Source organism: Gavia stellata, chromosome 23 (assembly GCF_030936135.1).
Source record: "Gavia stellata isolate bGavSte3 chromosome 23, bGavSte3.hap2, whole genome shotgun sequence".
NCBI classification, from domain to species: domain Eukaryota; kingdom Metazoa; phylum Chordata; class Aves; order Gaviiformes; family Gaviidae; genus Gavia; species Gavia stellata.
Genome location: NC_082616.1, coordinates 6,859,676 through 6,883,211, shown reverse-complemented (window position 1 = coordinate 6,883,211; position 23,536 = coordinate 6,859,676). Strand labels below are relative to the sequence as shown.

Genomic DNA, 23,536 nt, shown 5'->3' with positions numbered 1-23,536 from the left:
CATATTATTCGGTGGCATACCTTATTTTACTAAGCTGCTTTCTTCTGTCAGTTTTACTATAGCACTCACCAGTTTAGAAGATGAATTATGGAGGAATTGTGACCTTGGCGGGCATAGAGAAAGTCTTGAATGATGAACTTAAATTCATGAAAAATGTCATGAAGCATTAGGAGACTATAGAAATTTTTTGTGATAGGCTTACTGATAGAGCAAGGAGAAAAAGAATCTGATAAATATAGAAATAGATGTATTTTTGGCTAGAAAATGATAAAAATAAAAAAACGTTGAGGGACTGTTTTACACAAGATTATTATCTTATGTACAGAAGGTGGTTTTTTTCTTTCAGCAGTTTGGTTCAGTATGGGGGGAATGTGGGAGATGATGAGTGAAGCAGAATTAGCCTCCTTAGGGAGAAAGCACTAGCCTGAGCACAATTCTCTCTCTGTATTTGCACACAACAGGAGAGGGTACTAAGATGCATTTGTAGAGTTTTGCTATTTACTAAGATGTTGTTAAAAAGCTGAATTTTTTTGAAAGAGATGCATTAACTTTGAAAACTAATTTTCCTGTTTCATAGTGTTCTTAGCTGCAACAGAAACAATGGGTTTTAATATAGTTGTCTATTTTAGTTAATTTGTACTCTGCACTGGAATAAGTACACAGAAAGCCAGATTTTAGCATGTGTGTGAATAATAAACTTTGGCAGATTTTGTTCTTTTTAAACTGCCCTAGTTCTGTGTATTTGAGAATGCCTTGTGTGATAGGACTAGAAAGTTGTCAGATCAATGTCTGACATTTGTAGCAGGCAAACTAGCACAAACTCCGTTAAGGCAGAATGAATGGATATACAGATTTGTGTAGTACGTTGGGAAAAAGTCAAAACACCCATTGTAAAGAGAAGCCATGCCTCAGAGCCTTCGGGCTTCTTTACAGAAACTGGTGAGTGTAAGGAACAAGAAAATCTGGTTGCTATAACCCCTTTAGAATCTCCAAAAGTGATTGACAAGGTGCCTCACCAAAGTCTTCAGTGAGCTGAAAAAGAAGGTCCTTACATAGATTACCTGGCTAAAGGATAAAGGTGGATGGAGGCAATACTGGAGTCAAACAGGGAACTCTGGGGTAGACACTGTATTTGTAAATGACCGGAGAAGGGAGCTGAATAATAAAGGCTTACAATGCGGTATTGCAAAAAATTGCGGAGTGTTGAGTTGACTGCACAGTTAAATGACAAACGAATAGGTAAATGCGATGTATGTGGGGGTGAGGGAGAACAGCTTCAAACTTACAGATGCAAATGATGGGTCCTGAACACAGGACCACCACACAGGAATGTCTTCTTAAAGTTTATAATATTTTGTGAAAGCATCAGCTCAATTCACAACAGCATTTTAAAAAGCAGTGTCAATTTGGGGAATTAGTAGGAACAGAATGAAGAAAACGTAAGTAATACCATCACTGCACCATGGTACAAATTGAGGGCCCATCTACTTTTTAAACACTACGTATGCTTATAGTTCTTCTTAGTGGAACTAAGAGAATTAGTGAGAGGTGTGGAACTTCTTCAGTATAAGGAACAATTTAACACTCTTCAGCATGGAAGAAAAAAAGCTGGAGGTGGGTGGGTAATAATAGTGGTCTATTAAATCATAGATGGTGGGAAAAGATAAATAAGAAATGACTGTTTTAATTTATCAGCCAAGGGTATTTAATTAAACCAACATGATATTTTGAAATTAACTAGAAGATACGATTCCTCATGCGCATGTGATTGGTTTGTGGGACTGCTTGCCACAGGATATTGTGGATGCAAAAATTCATGCCATTTTATAAACCAATTTAACAAATTCTGGGAGAAAACAATCACCGATGACTTCTAAATACAGATACAGCCTATGTGATATGAAGCCCCTGTATCTCACATTGCTGAATGTCTAATACATCTACTGAGGAAAGTATCATTATTTGCTTATCTTTTTTAACCTTTTCCTGTAGATGTCTACTACCAGTTGCTGTCAGAGCATATGGGTCATTGTGGACCTTTGGATTGACCCAATATAACTTTTTATGTATTTAAAGTGTACATTTTGTTACATAAAATCAACACTATTTATCATTTTCAGTGATTTTAATGTTTTCCACGTGTGTTAGGATTGCTGCTAAAGATCATTGGAACTTGACATTTGTAAACATAATTGTGGGAAATATTTCCCACATATTCCCAATTAGTAACATAATCCAGGGGAAATTTGAAAAAATTGGCTTTGAAATTTAAAGCTTCAACTTTTTTTAAATGCATTCCCAAATATCAGTTGAAATCCTAGGTACTGAATAGTCCTTTTTAACATTACTAAAATTATATCCTTTTTTCTTTGAGGCAACAGCTTTTTTGATCTCGGTGAAATAGACAAATATTTTTGGAGAATAAATATTTTTGGAGAATAAATCAGTCCTTCTTGCCAATCCTCCCCACCTCCAGCTTTAAAATAGGACTTCTCTGAAATCTTGGGAGCATGTTGTTTCTATTACACTTTGTAATAGGTGAAAATGAGCAATGTGTTACCCATACTGTCTGTACATTGTATTAAAAACAAGTGTTTTCCCTTGGGTTTTCATTACTTGATTGACCACATGTGAATATAATACCTATCAATGCGCTTAGTGTGAAAAAGAATTACAGAAACTGACAAAGCCAGTGACAGATTAAACTATACTTGTGTAAAGTACAGAGTTTGTTTCTTTCTATGTCTATTCAATGTTTGTTTTCATGTTAAAACAATCACACTTAGTTTGGATCTTCTTTTCCCCTACTGGAAGAGACTTGAGTTGATTAACTCATTTTTACAAATCTTTAGAAGAGAAGTGGTAGGCACTTAACCCCCCAACCTGAGAAACTGAGTTGTAGAAAGAGGAATATTTCCAGAAGGATTCACTTTTTTTTGTTACAAATTTTTGATGTGCCTGCTCTAGGTGCATGTAAATACTGATTAATGTCTATGATCTAATGCTGTACACACCTGCCTTCCTTATAGGTAGGTGATATGTTACTGGGTGCCTCCTGAAGGCCTGATGTTAGAACAGAGTCAGGTGTGCTTTTTCAGCTGCATCTGATTTAAGTTAAGGTCTAGTCATCCACCACCTGCTTTTCATTGCCCTATTCTCCTACCAGAGGTTACCACTTCTTAAGTTTGCTGGGAGAGATATATAGTCACTCCCTGTTTATTTCTATCAAACTCAGTAGTTTTTAGCATGCATTTTAAAACAGATGTTGTATCAAAACTGGTTTAGTAAGGGTACAGTTGTACCTGTTCAGTGCTGGAAGCGGCTACCTCTGGAAGAAGTAAGATGGAGGCAGAATGGGCAAGGACAGACAAATGGGGAAATTGCTTCCTTAGCAGGTTAAGCTTTTGTCTGAGCAGCCTGTCTGGTGACAAACACCTCCACCAGGAATCAGTGGTACATTCCACAACTCGTTCTTGCTTTTCGCTAACTCTTCAGTGTTCAACTATGTTACTATTTTACATATTTTTATAAATCAGTTGTTGCTCCTATTCCTTTTGTATCCATTTTTCTTTAGGTACAAAGTGTATTTACTATATACTCTGTTCAGTGCCAGATGAAAACAGTTTTTTTCCCTTGGACATTAAAAGAGAAAAATTATATCCTTTTGCTTTCCAGCTGGTAATTCCTTGAGGTTTTTGCTGATCTGTTTCCATTTTGAAAAACGATGTATTCTCCCTCCATTTGATTCTACTTTTTCAGCAGTAAGATTTAGAGCATCACTTGTTCACTTGAAAGGCTCATCTGTTTCTTCCCTTGTACCTTTGTAGATTATTTTGTTGAGCTTTCCTCTGCTTTATGTTGACTAAATATGCTCCCACTTAATAGAAGGATTTTGTCCAAAGGGTGTCACTTTTGTAATATGGCTTTTTCAGAAGTGAATCACTTTTTTCTTACGTTATTTCTGAAAAAGCTTTCATGCAGTTCTGAAACTTTCCTGGCTTAGCTTTGTTTCAAAGACAAATTAGTTAAAATATGGAGTTTAAAAGTACTTCTTTTACGCACTTGGAAAATGTAACATATCAACCACTTAAGCAAATTGAACAATGTTAAGAAATTCGGCTTGCTAGCTCTTTTTTGCAAATAAAAAATACTTTTGCTTTATGTATTTGTCTTGAAGTCTGAGCATGTGTAATCAATGTATCTTTAATCTGTTAAATTATTTTGGCATAAAGATTTAACATCTGCAAATATTTTATATTGAAACATGGACTGCAGATGTTTTGGTTTGGTTTTCTGTTGCCTCCTGCTTCCCACTTCAGTAGCTGCATGCTGCGGTAGGTAACATCTTCATGAGAGGGAGGGAAGGAAGTGAATTTTAGGGCAGGTGAGACCTTGTCTCTTAGTATAAAAAAGAGTCAGAGGCTTTGTGAAATAATTGCAAAGTTGGGGAACGTGGAACAATTTCCTGCGTGGGACCTCACTTCCCCGTTCTGTTTTTGTGAGAGGGAAGTTGGCCCATCCCTGCAGCTGTGGTACAATAAACTCAAGAAATATGTTACTGGATGCATCATATGCTTGAGAACTGCTGCTCCCTTTGTCTTGGTAATGTGCACATTAGCTTACCAAACAAACGTTGTGGTTTATCTCTTCTTCACCTTACCAGAATTTTGTAAATTGTGTTTTCCGTACTATCCAATGGCTGGATTTATTTCCTCTGACAGAGTTTACATTAAAAGATACTGAGGGTGGTGTCTTTTTACTGTAATTTTTATTGCATTTAATTTTCTAGTCATGACTAGCATATACAGAAACACATAAAATCAGGTGGTATATTACTAAGCATCCTGTATGGTGGTTCTTTTCATATGCTTAACAAATACATCAGTAGCTTGCCAATACATGCTTGGTGATCTTTTCTTTATACTTTAAAGTTTGGCTCATTGATATTAAAATATAGTATGTAGACCATGTATGTGACAACTTGTGAAAATTATATAACAAACTAAAGATCTGAAAAAGGTCCTCAAGCCTTTGTATTACTGGCTGTAATTTCTTCAGAAAAGTGTATTGTCACTTTACTGTTGGTGATTTTTACATTTGTTGGAAGCTTTAGTCAACCCTGCTGTTTCTTAGCAGGACTTTTTACGCAAGCCCTTTTATGTCTTATGAACCTCTAATCATTCTAGTTGTTTTAACCAATCGCTAGACCTGTGATAGTTGGAAATAGCTAAATTTGAAATTCAATTTAGTTACTATGAGGAAGTATTGAAGAAGCTGATAGTGAACTAGGCACTTCTCCAATCTACAGTGCAGAAATCAAAGGGAGTAACAATCATTGTTAGGGTTACCATTCTCAATACTTAATATGATGATACCTATTACTGTAGTGTCTGATCATTACAAAATGAATGATTCAGATCTGCAGAGCTTTTTGTACAGGGTGCGTACTAGTTCCTTTGTCTTTCCACCTGGATAATAAACTAAAGCGCAGAACTGACTTTCTAGAACCACAAAGGATGTCCCAAATTCCAGTTAAGTACAGCAGTGACAAGGCCATCCTTCTCATCATGAATCACTTTCAACAATAAGGGTTTGGTATTATGATAGCTTAGGGTGGGAGCTAGGTAAGGTAGCTCTAATCTTTGTCTGCATCCACTTACCAAAGATCAGGTGATACACAGTAACGCATTACCCTGTGGCACTCTATTGGTGTGTCCAAGCCCTAGGAAATGTTCTTAAAACTTACAAATAAGAATTAATTGTGTTTAGATAGATTGTGAACATGTTCAGCTATCCAGTTATTATGGCCTCTCGCCCTCCCCAACCCAAAGTGGCATAAATGCAGGTTGCTACGGAGATAAGTATTTCTTCATCACTTGCTAGCTATGATTTTAAAAATACCATATTTTTTATAATCATATTTTACGACAAAAGGGTGAAAGCAGCTTGTTGGAATCTCAAATTATCTTTTTATTATCTTGAACAAATACTGTGTTGCTATTTCTGTTTTTCTGGATCAGTTCTGACACAGGCAGGGACATGGTGTATATCCTTTCAAAACAATGTTGAGATTGCACTGTTACTTGGAGACTTTGCCCTCAGGAAAAACTTGCTTTTTGCAATTGTTTGAGCTCCAGCTACATGGCTCCTTTCAATACGTAGGCTACATAACCTCCTACGGAATTGGGACCAGACCAGCATAGATTGACAACCTAAATTAAGCTTAATTCTCTCATGCAATTTAGGCCTTTTTTTCAACATTGTACCTGATAGAGCAGTTCTCCGGGACCAGTTCAGATGTTTAGATTAAGTAATTACTCCTTAGCCTGACTGTGGGTGATGAACTGAAGGGCTCTGTTTGCACTGAAGCATTCTTATGTTGCTAAAAAACATGCAGATCCTTTACCACGGCAGATACTTAAGGTGTTCTTGAAGGAGTTGTCTTGATTAATTTATTTTAATCTGTTGATTTGGGTGGTGCTCTCACAATTATGTACTTTAACAACAGCATATTAGTCCCTAATTTGAAAGTCTCCATTACACACAGCTCCATCAGATTTGAAACTACTTAGATTTCTTTACATTTTCCTAGGGGTTGAATCATCCACACATTTCTTGTTTTCTTTTTCCCATTATTTCTTACCTTTAATATCCTGTCTGTCTGCATCTTCTAAGAGTCTAACATACTGCCTTGATGATGCCTCCTAGTTTCTTCTTGTGTTCTCAGACTACTTTTCTCAGAAGTTTGTTCTGAAGGCTTGTTCTGTGCTTGCACGTCTTTGCTTGGCATGGGACTCCTGAATGTGATCTGAATACTCCTATAGCTCATTGGTTGAATTTTCTTATATTACTTCTTTCCTTACACTAAAACACTGGAAAATTGAACTTTCCTCCCTTTAGGAATTTCTCATACATAGACTGTACTCCTAAAAAAGCAAGCCAACCGCTTGCAAAAGATTACTTACATGTAACTTGTATTCAGATTATAACGAGGGAATTTCCTCTTTGCTTTTGGGAAGTCTGAATGTATTTTAGGTTGACTGTTTCCTGCTTAATCTGTGTATATATTAGTACAGCTACCTTTGAGGGTAGATCTTCAATTTAGACCTCCCTGTCTCTATGCTGTTGATCTGCTGCTCCCTTTTTACTGTTGCAGTCATCCCACAGATTTTTGAAAGCAGAGGGCTAAAAAGATCTAGGCGATGTCAGCTGGTGGCTATAATCCTTCTTTAACAAGACCAGCTATTTGTCCAAATTTTTTACAACTCTAGTAAATAAAAGAGAATCCCATTTGAGATTTCCAAAGGGCAGCCTACTTGTTTGCTGGACACTCACAAAACTGCAATATACAGCCCAGATACTGTAAAGTTTTCTGAAACATAGCAGACCTTAGTTTGTGGGTATGAGTTTCTAGTTACTCTTCCAGTTGTGTGCATCTTCCGTCTTTTCCCCTTTTTGTGATTCAAGATCCTGTAGTCCCATTTTGCATCTAGTACAAGCAGCTGTGGATTCCCCAATAATATAGAGAATGGCTCAGCATTGAGGACGGTTTTGGGTTATGACTCATCTCCTTGGAGCCATGCAATATTTATAACAAACTACAAGATTTTCAAAATTTCCAGAACCAAGCAGTTCTTATCCAGAAACGACAAAAGGTCGAAAGTGGAATTGCCCACCACCACCACCTTTTGCTTCTTAATTCTTGACCATTCTGAAGAATGGACTTGGATCACAAATTCCTTGAGGGTTCCTGCTTGTGGCTTCTTACCGAGCCTTCTCTCTGGTCTGTTCTGCACTCTTTCTGAATCAGCTGGTGAGAAAGTACTTACAATCACCAGTTCCTTTTGTCAAGTGACCTTCTGATTAATCTCATGACAGTAAAACCAGTCACTGGTGACCTGTTGTTTTCTAAACATTCTCCTGAAATTCAAAGTTGAAAACCCACCTTGCTTTGAACAGTAACTGGAGGGGCAGTATTTCTGTGCAACTTGACTGTATGGTGAAAAAAAAATGCTATCCTTTTTTCCCCCCTCCCCCTTTTTTTTTTCCCAGGATGAAAAACCCCAAAAAACAGACCCTGGAGTTTCTGGAAAAATATATGGGAAAGCTGTGCACATATCAAATTGTAACTTTGTCTACTTCTTAAAAGAATGAGAAATGTATGATGTCAGGTGTCAGCAAACCTCCTTTGCTCCCATGTAGCCATCAGCAGTGGTGATGGCATAAATAACTATCCTGACTCATGTGTTTATGCAGCTTGAGGTGTTTGACTACTTGAAAAGTGTGTCCTGCAGTTTTGGAAACTCTGTGTATTGCCTCGAATCATAGTGCTCCTAGACATGCTTGTATATGAAAGGTAAATTAATTTTGTGTAACAACAAATAACCTCTCCTGTGCTGTACACTCACTTAAATGATTTTTGCCTCTTGCTATCACTCTGGAAGAGAAGAGTCGTCAAAATACTGAAAGTCATTGGTGCTAATGTGTAAACGAAAGGAAGATTTGTCATTTTCTTTGGGGAGTGAAAGATAAAGGAGGAGAACAAATTTTTACTCCTAAAAAGCCTGGAAAAAGTGAAGATAGCATCCATATATTGTTGTAATATAGTTGGCACAGTGTACAGGCCCATGACAATACAGAATTGTACTTAATGCTGTAGGTGTTTGAACTTGCATAATTGAATGTATAACATTCACTGATTTTTAGAAAGAACTTGGAAAGGATGGAATATATTAAAATTTTCCTCTTTATTATAAGGCAAGATACATAAATAGAAGCTTATGTGAAATATTTTATTTTATTTTTTTCCACAAGATCTCTTAGTCATGCTTTTGCCACCTGGACACTGATGAAACCTCCTATCAATTATGCCTTTGGAAGCCCTTTTCAGCATTGTAACATTTTTGAGTGCTCATCAGGATCTAGTCTATTATTTTGAACTATTGACATCATCTGAGAGTGGAATAAAATTATCACTGTAACTAAATAGCACAACTTTAAGGCAAGATGTGACGTTAGAAAGAAACAGTCCCTATATGCTTAGCCTGGAGAATTAAAATTTTACAGTGTAGGGCATGCTTCTCTCCCAGTGGAACCGGGAAACGTGTTTCAAAATCATCTTTAATTGAAATTGATTATAAACAAAGCAAGGCTTATAGGGAAAGGTACTGTCTTTCTGTAGACCAATTAATATAACAAACTTCCCAAGGTTTTGGTACTACAAAGACCATTCTGATCTGAAGCAGAGACAGCAAACTTCAAGCCAACTACTACTATTATGTTGATGGTGTCACCTATATTTGCAGCTATCCTTCTGGAAAGTGAAAGTGTGTAATGCTGCAACTGCAGCTCACCTCCTCCCTGCCTGCCCCCAAAAGCTAGCCAAACTATCATATGTTTCCTTTTCAGCTAAGCTTCAATGAATTCTGACCCTACAGCCTGAATCCGTAGAATAATCACAGAAATGGGAAACGCTAATATGTGTCTTGGGAGGCTGGCTCTCCAGTCCTGTCTGGTTTAATGATACTGCGCATTTGGAATGATGTAACTGAATACAAACTCGCCATGCTTATCCCCAGTATCCCAAGTATTTTTGTTTATAATGACTGTTTTTATGCTATTTGAAGTGATGTAGTTTAAAGAAATAAGAGTACCAATGTAGGAGCCCCCCGACTGTAAAAATTCTTACAGCAATAAAAAGTATTTATTTGGGTTTATGTACTCGTTGGGGGATTTGAGATAGTAATCCACCATCTAATATCCTGGGCCAAGGTTTTAACAGGTTATGAGCAGATGACTTTCCTTGACAGACTTACCACTTTGCATTGGTATTCATTCTGTTTACATTATATGTCTGGTTATCTTTTCCATTTGCAGAATCAATGAAGTGTTTGATGTATTTGTATAAACAGTTTGATTCCTGAAAATATGTTCTGAATTAGATGCCATGACTGTACAACAATACAATAACAACATTCTGAGATCATTTAAAGACCTTTGTTTAATAACATAGTGCATGTTAGTAGACTGTTACAGTAAGTATGTTAATGTTAAAAAACAGCTTGTAAAAAATTAGGAGGTTTTGAATTCTAGAATTATGGAGGATATCAAATTGGCGCATCTGTTTCTGTCTTTAATTTTTCAGTGAAATGTTTTTCTATTGAGTTTTGACAAAAGATAATCAGGTGTTTGGGTTTCAGTTTTGACCTCTAAAAATAATTTCCAGCGCTAATTTTGAGACTGAGGTTGAAAACGTAAAATTAAAAATTTCTGTTCGTTTTGTTTGCCTTTCGGTTACAGTACTTAGGAGTCACAAGTTGCTTCTTGCGGCCACAATGACTGGAAATTCTTCATTTCCTCTGAAATAAAGCTAGTATTTTCATGGAATTGCATGTCTTCAGAATAAAAATAAAAATTATTTAGAAACTTCTATAAGATCATCAAATCTGTTAATATAAACATTATCTGTTTTTCTTCCAAGCCCCTCTGTTCCCCACAATTATTTGCATTGGAATTTAGTCTGTACAGAGAACTCTTCCTTTGCTGCTGGAGCAGCCAAAGCTGTATTGAGCTGCTTAGTGTAAATACCATACATAAAGCTGTACCACATGAAAGCATGTAAAGTATAAATACAGGTGGAGGGTATACAATGTATTGGATAATTTGAGAGTGCAAAGGAGCCTGCATGGGAGCTGTTGCTTATATCATGTTCAGGACTGAGGTAAAATAGGAGGTAATGAGACCCAGAAAGATCTGTGCTTATATTCTCTTACTCCCCGTATTCCTCTCTGTCTGTGACAGTTGTGCTTCCTTGTGTCATGTCCCAAAGCTATTCTACTTGAGTGGCAAAACTGTTGGCTTTTGGATGTTGAAATAGCTCCAGACTTGCTGTCTACCAGAAGAGTGCTCCAAAACTCAGAAGGATAGAAATCTTCCATTGGGAAGGCTCGTCTATTACAAGGATTTACATGTTACTCATATATATTTGTTTTTCTTTTAAGTACTACAAATGTTTGGTCTGTTTGTAATATTTTTAAGCTAATTTTGAACTGTTCCATTACATACTTTCAAATATGGTTCATTATTTTCTTTTTTCCAGTTGTTTCAAGATTGGTAAATGAGACAAATATTGCCATTCAAAAGATAATAATTACAAACATTATCTCTTCTTGAAAAACAGGTCTGTGCATCTGTATGTATATATAAAGTTTCTGTAGTCAATAGAAAATTACGCAAGTTAACATGTAGCATTTAATAATTTGAATTTTCTTGATGTATCAAATACTTGTTCGTTGTTGTAAGTGCTGAACCATGAATAATTTACTGGCTTTCTCTTTATAATATGCAGTGTCTGCTAACTTTGAAGTTCAGTAGTCAACTCAAAAGTTTGCTGGAGCTGACTAATGATTCACCAGAGATTTTTGAGAGATATTTTGTCATCAATTTAAAGCCTGGAGAGGTTTGCTGTTGCAGCCATCTGGTAATTCTTGGTTCTCTGGAGGAAAGAGAAGCCTTTTGATAAAACAGATCAAAGCATTCTGCTCTTTCAGTGACTGATACCTATAAGTAACCTAGAAGTTTCTCAAAATGATTTTACAATGCCTGTCTCATTTGCCAAACTTCTGCATTCTAGTTACAATACAATATTGGTCATGAATTATACTTTAATTATATTTAAATCATTATTTAAATACTTCTGTTCATGGATAATTTACAGATCTAAGTGTTTTGTAAATCCAGAGATTTTTCATTTACCAAATATGCTGTCATGATTAATAAAATCAATGCTAAATCTTGTTGTTCTTTGTCTGTACTAACTGTACAGGCAAGGGTACTCTCAAAATCTGTACTTCCACTATACCATAAGCCTAGGATATAGATGTACCTCTTAGACTGTAGGTGATGTACAACCACAGTGTAAAAATATATATCGTACTATTTCTAGAACTAATTCTGTTAGCAGTCGGAATGCTGGCATGGGGTTTGCAGATGTTTGGCAGTGAAGAACGAATATGGAGAAGAGAGAGTTAGGACAGGAAGTGTGCACTGCAACGTCCACTTGAAACGAGACCAATCTAACACTGGATTGTACGTACACATTTGAGATTTGTCTGGAATCAGGATGTTGTCTCTATTCCGTCAGACATTCCAGATGTGCAATTGCCATGACTGCACATGTCCAGTCTTCTCAAAGAGTGAGTTTATTGCATCACAAGTGAGGCACAAGCAGCCAAAACAGAATGATGAAAATTGGCTTTTACCTTGCAAGTTGTTTAGTTAAAGGATGTCTGAGTGAGATTTGGTGCTGTCTTACAGTAGAAGAAAGGGACAGCATTAGCTTGTAATGCATCACACCTCTGTGCATGAAAAGAGGCAATATTCTCTTGCTAGGGGTGAGTTAGTGCACAGTGGAACTAAGGAGATGTATTTGTGCTGTTCACTCTTTCGTATATTAGAAGGTCATTGTAATGGCTGATGTACTGACAAAAGAAAACAATTAAACCTTGTATGTCACACTGTCCTCAGTTAAAGCCTATCAAGGAATTTCAGAATTAGTTGATGTGTCTTGGAATGTAGCCTGTATCATCCTAACAACTATGTATAGTGTGTATTAATAGGTTAGCCTTATTACCATTTAACCATTCAAAGTATAGTATTGGCTAAATGCCGGATGTCAATGAATATTAGGTAGTTACCACAAGTTCTTCAAAGTTGCTGTTCTTTACATTCGGTAGTTTGGAGAGAGGAAAAGACTTCTAAAGAGGCTGAGTTTTTAAGTACTTAATAAGTTTAAAATGCAAACTAGATAACTAATATGGTACTAAATTCTCAGAAAACAGAATGATGGGAGTTTGGTGAAGGAATAGCTTATTTTTCACGTTAAAATTTGCTTGAACTCCCATTTAGAAGTGGCATGTAGATAGCAGAAGAAAAATCCATGTACTTGTGCTTGTTGTTATTGTTTAAACTTTTCAGTGAGCTATCCAAGATGGGTCTGGTGCTCCTTTTTCTCATTAAGCCCACAAACGATGGTTTGTAATTCCATACTTCATAATCTTCCACAGTTTTATGTTCTGCCTGCTGTATCTCTGAATCAGATGCATATGCTTACCTGATTGTTTACCTCCTTGTCTGCTCAACATGTGCTTCCTAGCAGCTACAGTTGAACTTTTTTTTCTTCTTTGTTTTTTTTTTCAGTGTGGGAACTTTGCTGTTTTGGTGGATGTTCATATTTTGCCTCAAGGCTCCAGTAAAGACACCAGCTGGTTTTCAGATCATGAGAAAGAGGTACAACAAATATCAGTGCTACTTCAAAAGCATGTGGCTGCAGGGAAAAAGTTGGACTGCCTTGAACTGTTCAGAATTTTTCAGTGTTATGAGAATATTGTTAGTTATACCTAACCGTCAATGGTTGCTGTGGGACCCCTAAGTCAACCATATGTGCTTTTTGGGTTGCTAATGACCGCTTTCAATTTGCCTTTTAATTTTTAAACTCTGTGTGTGTGCATACGTGCATGTGTGCATGCTGTTTTGATTCTTCTGACTTAACTTTTAATTTTAAAAACATATTTCTTGTGAATGTTTGTAAATTATCCTGAGTGATACAAAACAGATTGTGACAGGTATCATTTTTGCAGAGCTTGTTGGTGAAATACCTTTCTATTAATTGTGTGAATGATGTTGCATTTAGACAGTGCAAGAAAACATAATGAGTATCCATGATAAACTGTAGTAGAAGCATTGTATCTTGGGAAAAGAAACTCCCAGTATTTCTTTTTAAGTGTATCATTTGTATGTCCTGACAACAGATGAAATTTTGGAAAATCAGTGACCAGCAAAATTATGAATGTAACTTTCATCAGATTCAGTGTGATTTCTGCTACAATCTTGTGATGAGTTACTGGCAGGAGTTTTCCCCTATTTCAGTGTGTGTGGGAACTTGAGAAGTTCCCTACTGAAAATGAATGCAGGACATGTTTCAAATGCCTGTGGACTTTCCCGCAAGTCTCTGTTACGGTAATTTTCAGCAGATAGCTTTCCTAATAATGGCATAATTAACTTGTCACTGCAGAGCATCCCCGTACATCTCAAAGTAATACGCTTAAATAAAATTAAAAGAAACAATAAATTAATATCCTGAGGGAGTGAAAGCAGAATATTTAACAGCATGCGATTCATCTAATCTGTGCTTTATTAAGCAGAGAAAGAAGAAAATGGGGGAAATCTTTTAGGCTTCTTTTTTCTGACTAAATGAATACTCATTACCCCTTCTATTTATAACCAGTTTTACTCTCCCAGTTTTAATCTGACTTTTAAGTGTTTTCAAAATGTATTTTGTAAGACTGCCAAAAGAAAAGATATGAATTTCAGGAAATTAGATCATGATTGATTTAATAAAGAGGCATGACAGGGCAGCATTCATTACATTTCTGTGATCGTACGTTTTGAGTGAAGTACAAAGGTTGCATATTTTTGACAACTGGGAAGTGTGATTCCAATAGCTTTACAATTTGTTTCCTGAAAATCCTATGCAGAAGCTTTGTTAAAAGTGGGAAGAAAAAGGTCAGTAAGGTATTATAGGAAAATTATGCCATTTTTTTTTTTTATGAGAGCGTTTACATATTCATCGCAAGCAGTTTTCTACATTTTTGTTGCTTCCAAATTCTGGAAAATACTAATGGTAGTACAGCCCTCTTTGCTTGTCTGTGGGAAAAGCAGATGCCTCTTAGACCCCTTGAAACACAAACTTGATTTCTGCTGATCCCCTGCTTACCCTGGATCCAAGTCAGCGGCTGCCGTTTGTAGGAAACGGAGCCTGGCGATGCGTCCGAGGCAGAGGGAGGGAGCAGTGCTGGCCTGCCGGCTGCCAGCTCCTGCTGGAGCATGGGTCGTGTAGAGCAGGCTGGGAGCTCGTGTGTGTGCCCGTAAGCATGAGGCTGGTGTAAGAAAATACAGTGCACATTGTCTAGCTGGGCATTGTAAAGACCACAGTTTGCAAACTGCTGTCACGTGTGTTGTGTATGGAGTCATCTTGGGATTGCTGCAAGACACAAATTGAGGCATTTGGGAGCTTTTCTCTCTTTCTGCCCTTCAAATTTCCCTGCCTTTTCTGTCCTGCCTCTTTCCCCATGGAATAACGAAGACAAAGTTTTATCCTTGTACTTCGAGAAACATTTATTAAACTGATTTGTATTCATGTTATTGCCATGATCTCTCCATATGCGTATAGAAAGTCTCACTTACAAGTTCCTTTTAGCAGTGGAAAGTACGTAGAGACGATTCTCTTGAAGCCTGCTCTTGTTTATGCTTTCTTAAATATAGGTCTGTATAGTTCTTTGTGGAGAACCATTTGAATAATATTTCTATAAGCATAACAACGAAAGTATTTTCCATGTAAATTAAGGAAGTGCATGCTAATCTTTATTGTTGCAGAAGGAACCAAATGCACGCTATGTTTCCGCTGCTTTCTAGAGCTTTTCATTCTAACCTGAACAAATAGTCCTGTGAAGGAATGTGTAATGAGATCGCTTTAATGAGTTAAACAGAAGAATAAGTAAATAGAGTATTTTATAATTGTGCTCTTCAAGCAGAAAGGAAAATTTATTTCTTACTGTAAGGAGAAAATGCTGTTTGTGGTTGACCAATACATGGGCATTGCTTTCATTTAGAGCAATACGTTAAAAATTTGTTGCTCTGCATACTTTCTAGATTAATCAAAAGTAAATGTCAAGCAAAGATATTTTAGTTTAGATAGTACTAATATAATTTTTTCTGTTGTCCAAACATGGTGAAAAAGTAAAATGATATTTTTGTGTGCCACAAAGTATCATTTCTGTGAGCACATAGTTAGGCACAATGGAAGAAGAGAATACTGAGGGGAAAAGTCTCAAATATGTGTGTATGTATTAATCTGAAAACTTACTCTGGTATTCAAGAGATTAATTTTTTGCTTTTACTCTCAGTTTTTTTCTGTGGTTATTCTGGCTAAAGGGTTTGTTCTTCTTGAGTTGTATGCGTTTTTTATTGTGCTTCGCTGAAGGAAGTATGAAAGATATGAATGGTTATGTTTAGGAGCAGAAAAGTAAAAATGAACTAGAGAAATTAGGTTGCTGTGACCTAATTAGCTCTGAGTCTTCACCCCAAAATTACACTGAATTGAACCAAAATAATCTCTTATGATTTATAAGGATTCTTGCAGAGAAGTAGCATGTTGACAATTCCTGGGAGGATTTTTACTAATATTTTGCTTAAATACCTAATGTTATGATACATTTTTAACATGGGGTATTTTTGTACTTTGCATACAAATGAAACTAATTTGTTTTTCAAAAATTATTAGTATTGTAATATAACGTATTTCATCTGCCAAGTGAGAATTTCATAATGTACTTCATCTCTTGTTTTGTATCAAAATTGTTTGATCCCCGCTGCCCCTTGTTCCCATTCATTTCCTAAATTATGTGCCTCTCACCTCTATGTAAAACCTTAGTACTTAATTACAGATAATGTTTTTCCTTTTTATGTGAAAGAGAGTGATTTTGTATTGATTTCTGCTGTGTGTCTATGGGCATGTATGTCAATTTAGCTCTAAATAGGCCAATGGTTACTCTTCCAGGAGGTCTGCACGCTGCTAGAAGAAGTTGTTGCTTCAAGGGTCAAGCACTACTTGGAAGCGCCTAAACAACGTGGTCAATGGAAATCAATGGAACATGCAGCATCTGGTCCTTTGTTTCTTACCGGTAAAATAGATGATTTAACTTATTGTGTAATAAAGTATGGTGGAAACTGCTGTTCTCTATTTTTTCCATGAGAAATTTGCCATCGGGAAAGCCAGTAAGCGTGAAATACCTCATGTTTGGGTCTGAAAGTACTTCAGCTATATTATTGAAAAAGTTAAGGGGGTTTTAATTTTCTGTGTTATCGAAAAATGAACGTAATGCCTGTACTATTGGTATGAGAGCCTATCATTAGAATTAAAAAGTATAAATGGTATAATCCTGGGTTCTCCAAAATTGATTTAAATCTCACTGGTTTGTTGTCTCCTTTCCACTTGAACATTTAGTTTAGAAGATTTTAATTTAGAAATAATATCTTTACTTCTCCCTCTTCTGACAATTGTTCAGTCTTAAAAAGTTGCTATGATGTGATAAGTGGCATTTGTCATTTCACCAGTGTTACTGCAGGTTTGGCAGTAGCATTGGTGACTTTGGGAGTAATTACTGTGCAGAAGAGAACAGTAGTAAGAACATTTTCCCAGCTGGAATTTTTCGTGTGTGTGTGAGGGTGGTGCGACTAATAGGTGCAATTTCAGTACATGCATGTTTTAAACGAAAGATAATGATCGCTGTAGCTTGTGCTCTAATGTTAGACCAACTTTGGGGCTAAATAGCTTGCTAGTTTTTGTTTAATGTTATTTCACTAGCTGTTGTGGTCATCATGGTGGGTTTTACAGTTGATGGGCTTATCTGTTGGCGTCATATCACACAAGCAATTTATTTTTAAATAGTTCTTAGGAAATAATGACTTTTTTTTTATTACCACCCTGGAGCATGTTGTAAACTTGTCGCAGAAAAGAAGGGCTGCAGTAGTAAAGCCCTGTGTTGGCTATGGTTTCTCACATTTCCTTAAATATATTGAAATAGATTTCTACTGAAGTATGAATTCTGCAATGAATATAATCGCATACTTGCAATATATACTCAGTACTGATACAAAATTTTGAATTCGATGTATATTATATTAACCTTTTTAATTCTGAACAAATTATTTGCCTCTCAAAATGTTTTCAGTTATTGAAAAAGTGTATTCCTATAGAATTCTAGTTGGTGGTTGTAGCTTTAAACACTGTTATCAGTATTAATGATTTTTTTTTAATAAAGAAAACACAGGTTAAATACTGTATGGTTGGCTTATTGTTGCAAAATTTTAGGCATATGTGGGAGCCAGAATGTTATGGCATGACAGTAGGGTTTTTTCCACCCACAAGAACACAATACCGCATACGTAAAAAGTGCTTCGGGACACTAAAGGATTTTCAAACAGTCTTTTTCCTTGCAAGTTATAACTACATTTTATTGCTTTAGAATATTATTAATGTTTATAAAACACATGAACTTTCAGATTCCCGTACTCTTCTGGTTTTGAGTGAACAAATAGAATTTTCTTACAGTGAAAGCAGAGGGACATTACAGAGGGTGGGATCAGAATTTCTGAGATTTGTTGAGGTTTTTCTGTGTTTTCTTTTACCAAGTGATATTTTTTTATTATTTATTTTTAAAAATTTCCTGCCTCAGTAAAAAATAGGTTTTCAAAAACAATGATTTTGTGAGATAAAACTGCCAGACATAATAATTGTTTTTATATATGCAGACAGATACAAGACTAATTTGAGGGTGTTCATGAGATTTTAGGGTCTTACATTTTCTTTTATATCATGAACTTTTCAGTAAAAGTACTGGTATGCTGTCCCAGGGTTGTGAACTGATCTTCTGCTTGACTCTTCCCCTTACTTCCTGAAAATGAAAAACTTAAGGATATGCATTTGAGGAGGTCATCAGTAATATCTGTGACAGTTTTAGATTAAAGAATATTTACTTTGGATGAGGCAGAATTACTGTTCCATCAGTTTTCTGCAATTAATCTCACCGTCATTAATTAACACTAAAGAACTAAAGGAAGAAAACAATCTGTGATAACGAACATTCCTGTTGAACTTAATTTCCGAATCCATCTCTTTCCTCTTCTCTCAGCCTGCTTTGCTCAGGGCTGTAATTTGTAAGAAAGGAGTGCTTTCTTCAAGTCCAAGAATCAAGTTTATTCAAGTTACATTCAAGTCTGTTCTTACCTGAGAAGGAAATAACAGAATAGCTGGGTGTTCACTGCAGCAACTGGGACCTACCTCTAAGGGACTGACCCTTTTAGGTGAGCCACAAGTCTAATGGTCTTTACAGTTACCATCGCTGAAACGTGGCTCCAAAACCTCTTGTGTTTTGCCTTCCTCTCTAGGATCGCAGGTTCTGTTTGTAGAGTACAAAGATATGTTTTTGTGGTTTTTCACAAACAGATGAAGTGCAAGATAGCTGGCCAGTGTTTGGCTGACAGTGTCTTGTAGTACACAAAGAAATGTGCAAGCTCGGTAAGTGGCTAGCTGCATATGCATACTGTAGGTGCTGCTGGTGAAATGTTTAAGCTTGCAGCTATTGTTGCATTTGGAGGTTATTAAAAGTTTTTGAGCTCTTCAAACTAAATGTGGTTTCTTTTGCTCAAAGTTATGCAAGTCTGTGTCTAGAGTTTCACTGCTGTAAAAACCCTGCTATTGTAAGGAAGAGTGTATCTATAGAAGGAACATTAAGATGCTTATTAGCTGGTTATTTACTACTTCAGGTATCCCAGGTCAGCATTACACCCTGATTTGAACTCGCATCTTCTCAGGCCAATTTTAATTAGTTTGCTCTCCACATTGCAGGATGTATTCAAAACTTATTAGAATCAGAATTATTAGACCGGTATTAGTAACATTTTAGACTACCTCTGATGTCAAAGCATGTTGTATTAGGACTTTCTTCAGAAATAGAAGCCAAGCTACCTTACCTTTGATGAGCTGGCTAGATCTGTTGAGCAGAGAAGACTGTTGCTAAACTGGCTATCATAACTATTTTGAAGAGAAAATTTTCACCTATCATAATTTCTTTTTATTAGTAATGTTATGTTTAATATTAATATTATTTAGTACCACCTTTCAGTTTTGTGGCACATAATATAAATATCCATGCATATTACTTGTTAATTTACATTTCTTTTTCATTTAAGTTACACCCACACAGCAGTGTGTGGTGGGTCGCATACCATCTCATTAGGAAATCTGTGGGTGTTACACACAGGAGAAGAAAGAAAGAAAGAACGGAAAAATGAGAGAAAGTAGCCAAGACAAGCAAGTTCTTCCTATTCTTCCTTCTGTCTGAATGATTTCCCCACCCCTCCCAAATGGCCAGTATGAACAATTTGCCAAAGTAAGCTTTAATTTAGTCTTTGGACATAGGCTTTGGTATAAACTCTCCATTTCCTGTGTTTAATTAATGTCCAAATGTGTTCGATTTTGGTTTGTTTTTAAGAGAAAATGAAAATGGGGTAGATTTTCAAAGATTTAATTTTGCCTGCACCCAATCTGCATGGCCAAAATCGTGCAAGAAGGGCATCGATCAGGTATGGTTCGCTTGCGTTATTTGAAGTTCAATGAATGTAAGCCATCCAATAACAAAACCCACGTATTAGTGAAAAAAAACCCCACTACTTCACTTTACAAATGTATAATCTTTAAAGTTAGAACTTATGTTTTTATTTATATGCACCATACGTTTTCACTTTGTACCGCTTGCGCTACTCAATAACACATACTGGTTTTTAGTGATGATGTCAAGCATTTTAGTGTGTCATAATGCTCACCTACTGTAGACTTTTAAACAAGCTGAAAGCAGAGCCTGTTTTTTCGTGTTCCACAGAAGGTGGCTGTTTTTGATTAAGAGCAATGAGAATTAAGTAACAAGAGGCTATAAAGAGAACTGAGTGGCGATATTAAATACAGGAGAATGACAAAGGGAGAACTGTGGAAAATTAAGGAAGAAGGCAAAGTTTACATGGACACAGAGGAAACAATAAGGAGGATGCGGAAAGAAAATACGGCTGGTAGAAATGTCCACATTAGAAATGGAAGGAAGGAAGAAGGTATCTTGTAAACTGACCTTCTTGCCCCTCTTGAGGGAGGAAAAAGTTAACTGTGTTTACCCCACAAGTAATTTTCAGATCTTTTCTCATTTCTTCCCTAGCATCCTTGTTGTTTTTCTTGGCTTGAGGGTGGAACATTTTTGCTCTGATTTCAGATCTTTTTATTGTTCTGTCTCTTCTACAGTGAAAATAATTAGAGAGCATGCTGTCACATGGCACAAAGAGCTCCCAGCTTGATTTTATCTGCTTTCTCTGGGATTGTGTATATTTTTCTATATTTTAACCTAGTTTTCTAGAGGAAATGGGCCTTATTGTGATCATGTTTTCTCTGTATGTGTCTGTCTATCCATCTGTTCCCCCAGTTGCTTTTTGCAAATGTGATTGAACTTTGTGAACAGGTAGAAGTCTGAGACATTAAATTTTCAGGCATTAACTTCTGATAAGCTCTTGAAATGAGAAGCTGGAAGAAGAGCAAGCACTGTTATCAATAGTTCAGCCTTACAAAGATCCGGCGTCAAAGTTCATGTCTTATTTAATATAAAAAAATGCATAAGATGCAATTTCATAAGAAAATAAGCTTCTGTTGCTTACGAAACTATTGTTTGGCTCCTGTAAGCACACAAAAAATATGCAGTAAATCATGATAGTAAATATTCCAAACTCTTCTGGCCTTGTATTTCAGTTTGAATATTATGATATTTTTAAGGAAGACACCCTTTTCAGACTGCCCTCCTTTGCGTTAGGAGTGTTAGCTATTACTGTAGAACGTGAAATGTGTAAGATGTTCGTAGGCTATGTTCCACACTACAATCCTGAAGCAGCAAAACTAATTTATTCACACCCTCCCAGCAGTTAATTCTTACTCCTCTGCTGTGAAACAGTGTTGTGTTTGGTTTTAACTAGAATTGTTTCACCTATCTTGCTTAAAGAGCAACTCCATAAAAATTTGATGGGCGCAACGGAGGGAAAGAAAGCTATAGCAGATAAGCCACCACAGGGGACTGAGGAGGACAGAAGTCTTTTAAATGAACTTTGATGTTTGCAGTTGCACGTTGTAATTTCTGTCTCTCAAAAGAAATATATTTCAGCTTCTTTACAATGGACTCATTTATGATTTGTGGCCAAGTCCTGCAGATCTTCGTGAACTTTAAACTTACATTCATCTGTCTGTGACAACAGAGCCTCATAGCTCCCTGAAGTATGCAGTAACTTATGCAATAACTTATGAAAAATGTTTTGATTAGTATCTTGTACTTAATATTTCCTGTATTTGCTTTAGATTACTTTTTCCATTTTTTACAGCCAGCTAATGGGGAATAAAAGCATCTTTTTTTTCACCAAAACATTTTTCTTCTAGAAGAGCAAGGTTGTACATCTGAATTTATTATTTTTTTGTGTTCTTTTCTCAGGATAGAGGATATTTGACAAGAACAAAAAAGCCCATACTTATGCACTGTTTGGGTAGTTTCTTTTTAGTGATTTTTTTTTTTTCCCCCTTACCTTAGATTATAATACAATAGAATTGGGAAAAACTCCAAGAAGGGCAAGATGATCCAAGATGTGAAATGCAATACAGGGAACATACAAAATATGGGGAACAGTTAAGTGTGCTAGGACTTTTCAGCCTGGAAAATATATGAATTAGGGAGAATGCAACAGAGATAATGAGTATGATAAAAGCTTACGCTGAGTCTACAAGGACAGGGGAGAGTCATTCCAGGGAGGGTACAGAATTCACAAATCTCCTTTGGTTCAATAAAGGCCTGAGCTGAGAGTGCGTGGAGTCTGGGAGAGTATTGGGGAAATAACCACATGCACTTTGCTCTTGTATTTAGTCTCCCCTTGTAGCCATTTACAGCGACTTTTACATGGAAGGCATTTAGCTATATGTACCTTTGATCTTACCCAGTATGGCCTTTCTTATCATTGTACTTTTCTGGAAGAAGCCTGCACTATAAACTGAGAACTTGTTAATGTGTCAGAGGGAGTCGGTGTGTTTCAAAGATTGTCAGAGAAAGTTCTGCATTTTCTAGATTGAAAGATCTACCTTTGTGTTCCTGTTATTACACTGATCTTTGCAGAGACTTTAGAAATTGCTGTCCCTGTCTTACATGGGACATTTGCAGCTGCAGCACCAGGTGGGTTGAACACGCTCTCCTTATTTTACTTCCTCCCTAGTTGTAGATCCCATGTGAAGTTATTTATGGTCTTGGATAGGAAATGAAATGGTGTATTTATTTTAAAGACAACCTTAATAAAGTGTTTTATATAGTTACTATTGTATTGAAAAGAAATATTTATTTAAAACAACAGGAGAGTTGTTTAATTTGGTGTGTTTTTGTGAAAAGAAAGAATTTGGTGTTGGTTTTGAGAACAGCCTTGACCTCTAACCTTTAATTACTATCTGCCTTAATTAATTCTGTTTCTTTCTCTTGCTTCCATCTCTTGTTTCTGTATGATTTTTTTTGTTTTATGAAAAGAAAAAAATATTATGAAAATTACTCTTAAGTATGTGTGTGCAAAAAAAAAAAGTGTGTTTGCATGCACAAATGTTGACAGATATTGGCTTGTGTACCTATATAAGCTATAAAGGTCTTTATAGCATCCAAGTACATCTGCATAGTAATTTTGCTGTTAGTACTTCAGTTTCTGCAAAGACACGTATATTTATGCAAACTTAAACTTTATCTTTGGAGTTTTCATCATATAGTTAGGCAAAAAGTCAGTGTCCGTTAATCGTGTGTATTTACAAAGTGGAATTATGTCTCTTTTTTCAGTTTATAAAAGCTGGCTAGATGTTAACAGGCAATTAATC

At 36.2% G+C, this 23,536-nt stretch overlaps 1 protein-coding gene across 1 annotated transcript in view; it reads left to right on the top strand.

Moving 5' to 3' along the window:
- Positions 1-1,175: 1,175 nt before the first annotated feature.
- The window catches only part of SLX4IP (SLX4 interacting protein), a 50,577-nt gene continuing 28,216 nt past the window's right edge, over positions 1,176-23,536 (top strand). Inside the window, 4 exon segments of the mRNA XM_009809725.2 lie at positions 1,176-1,239; positions 6,728-6,756; positions 13,198-13,287; positions 16,616-16,739. Coding sequence (XP_009808027.2) covers positions 1,176-1,239; positions 6,728-6,756; positions 13,198-13,287; positions 16,616-16,739 — 307 coding nt within the window.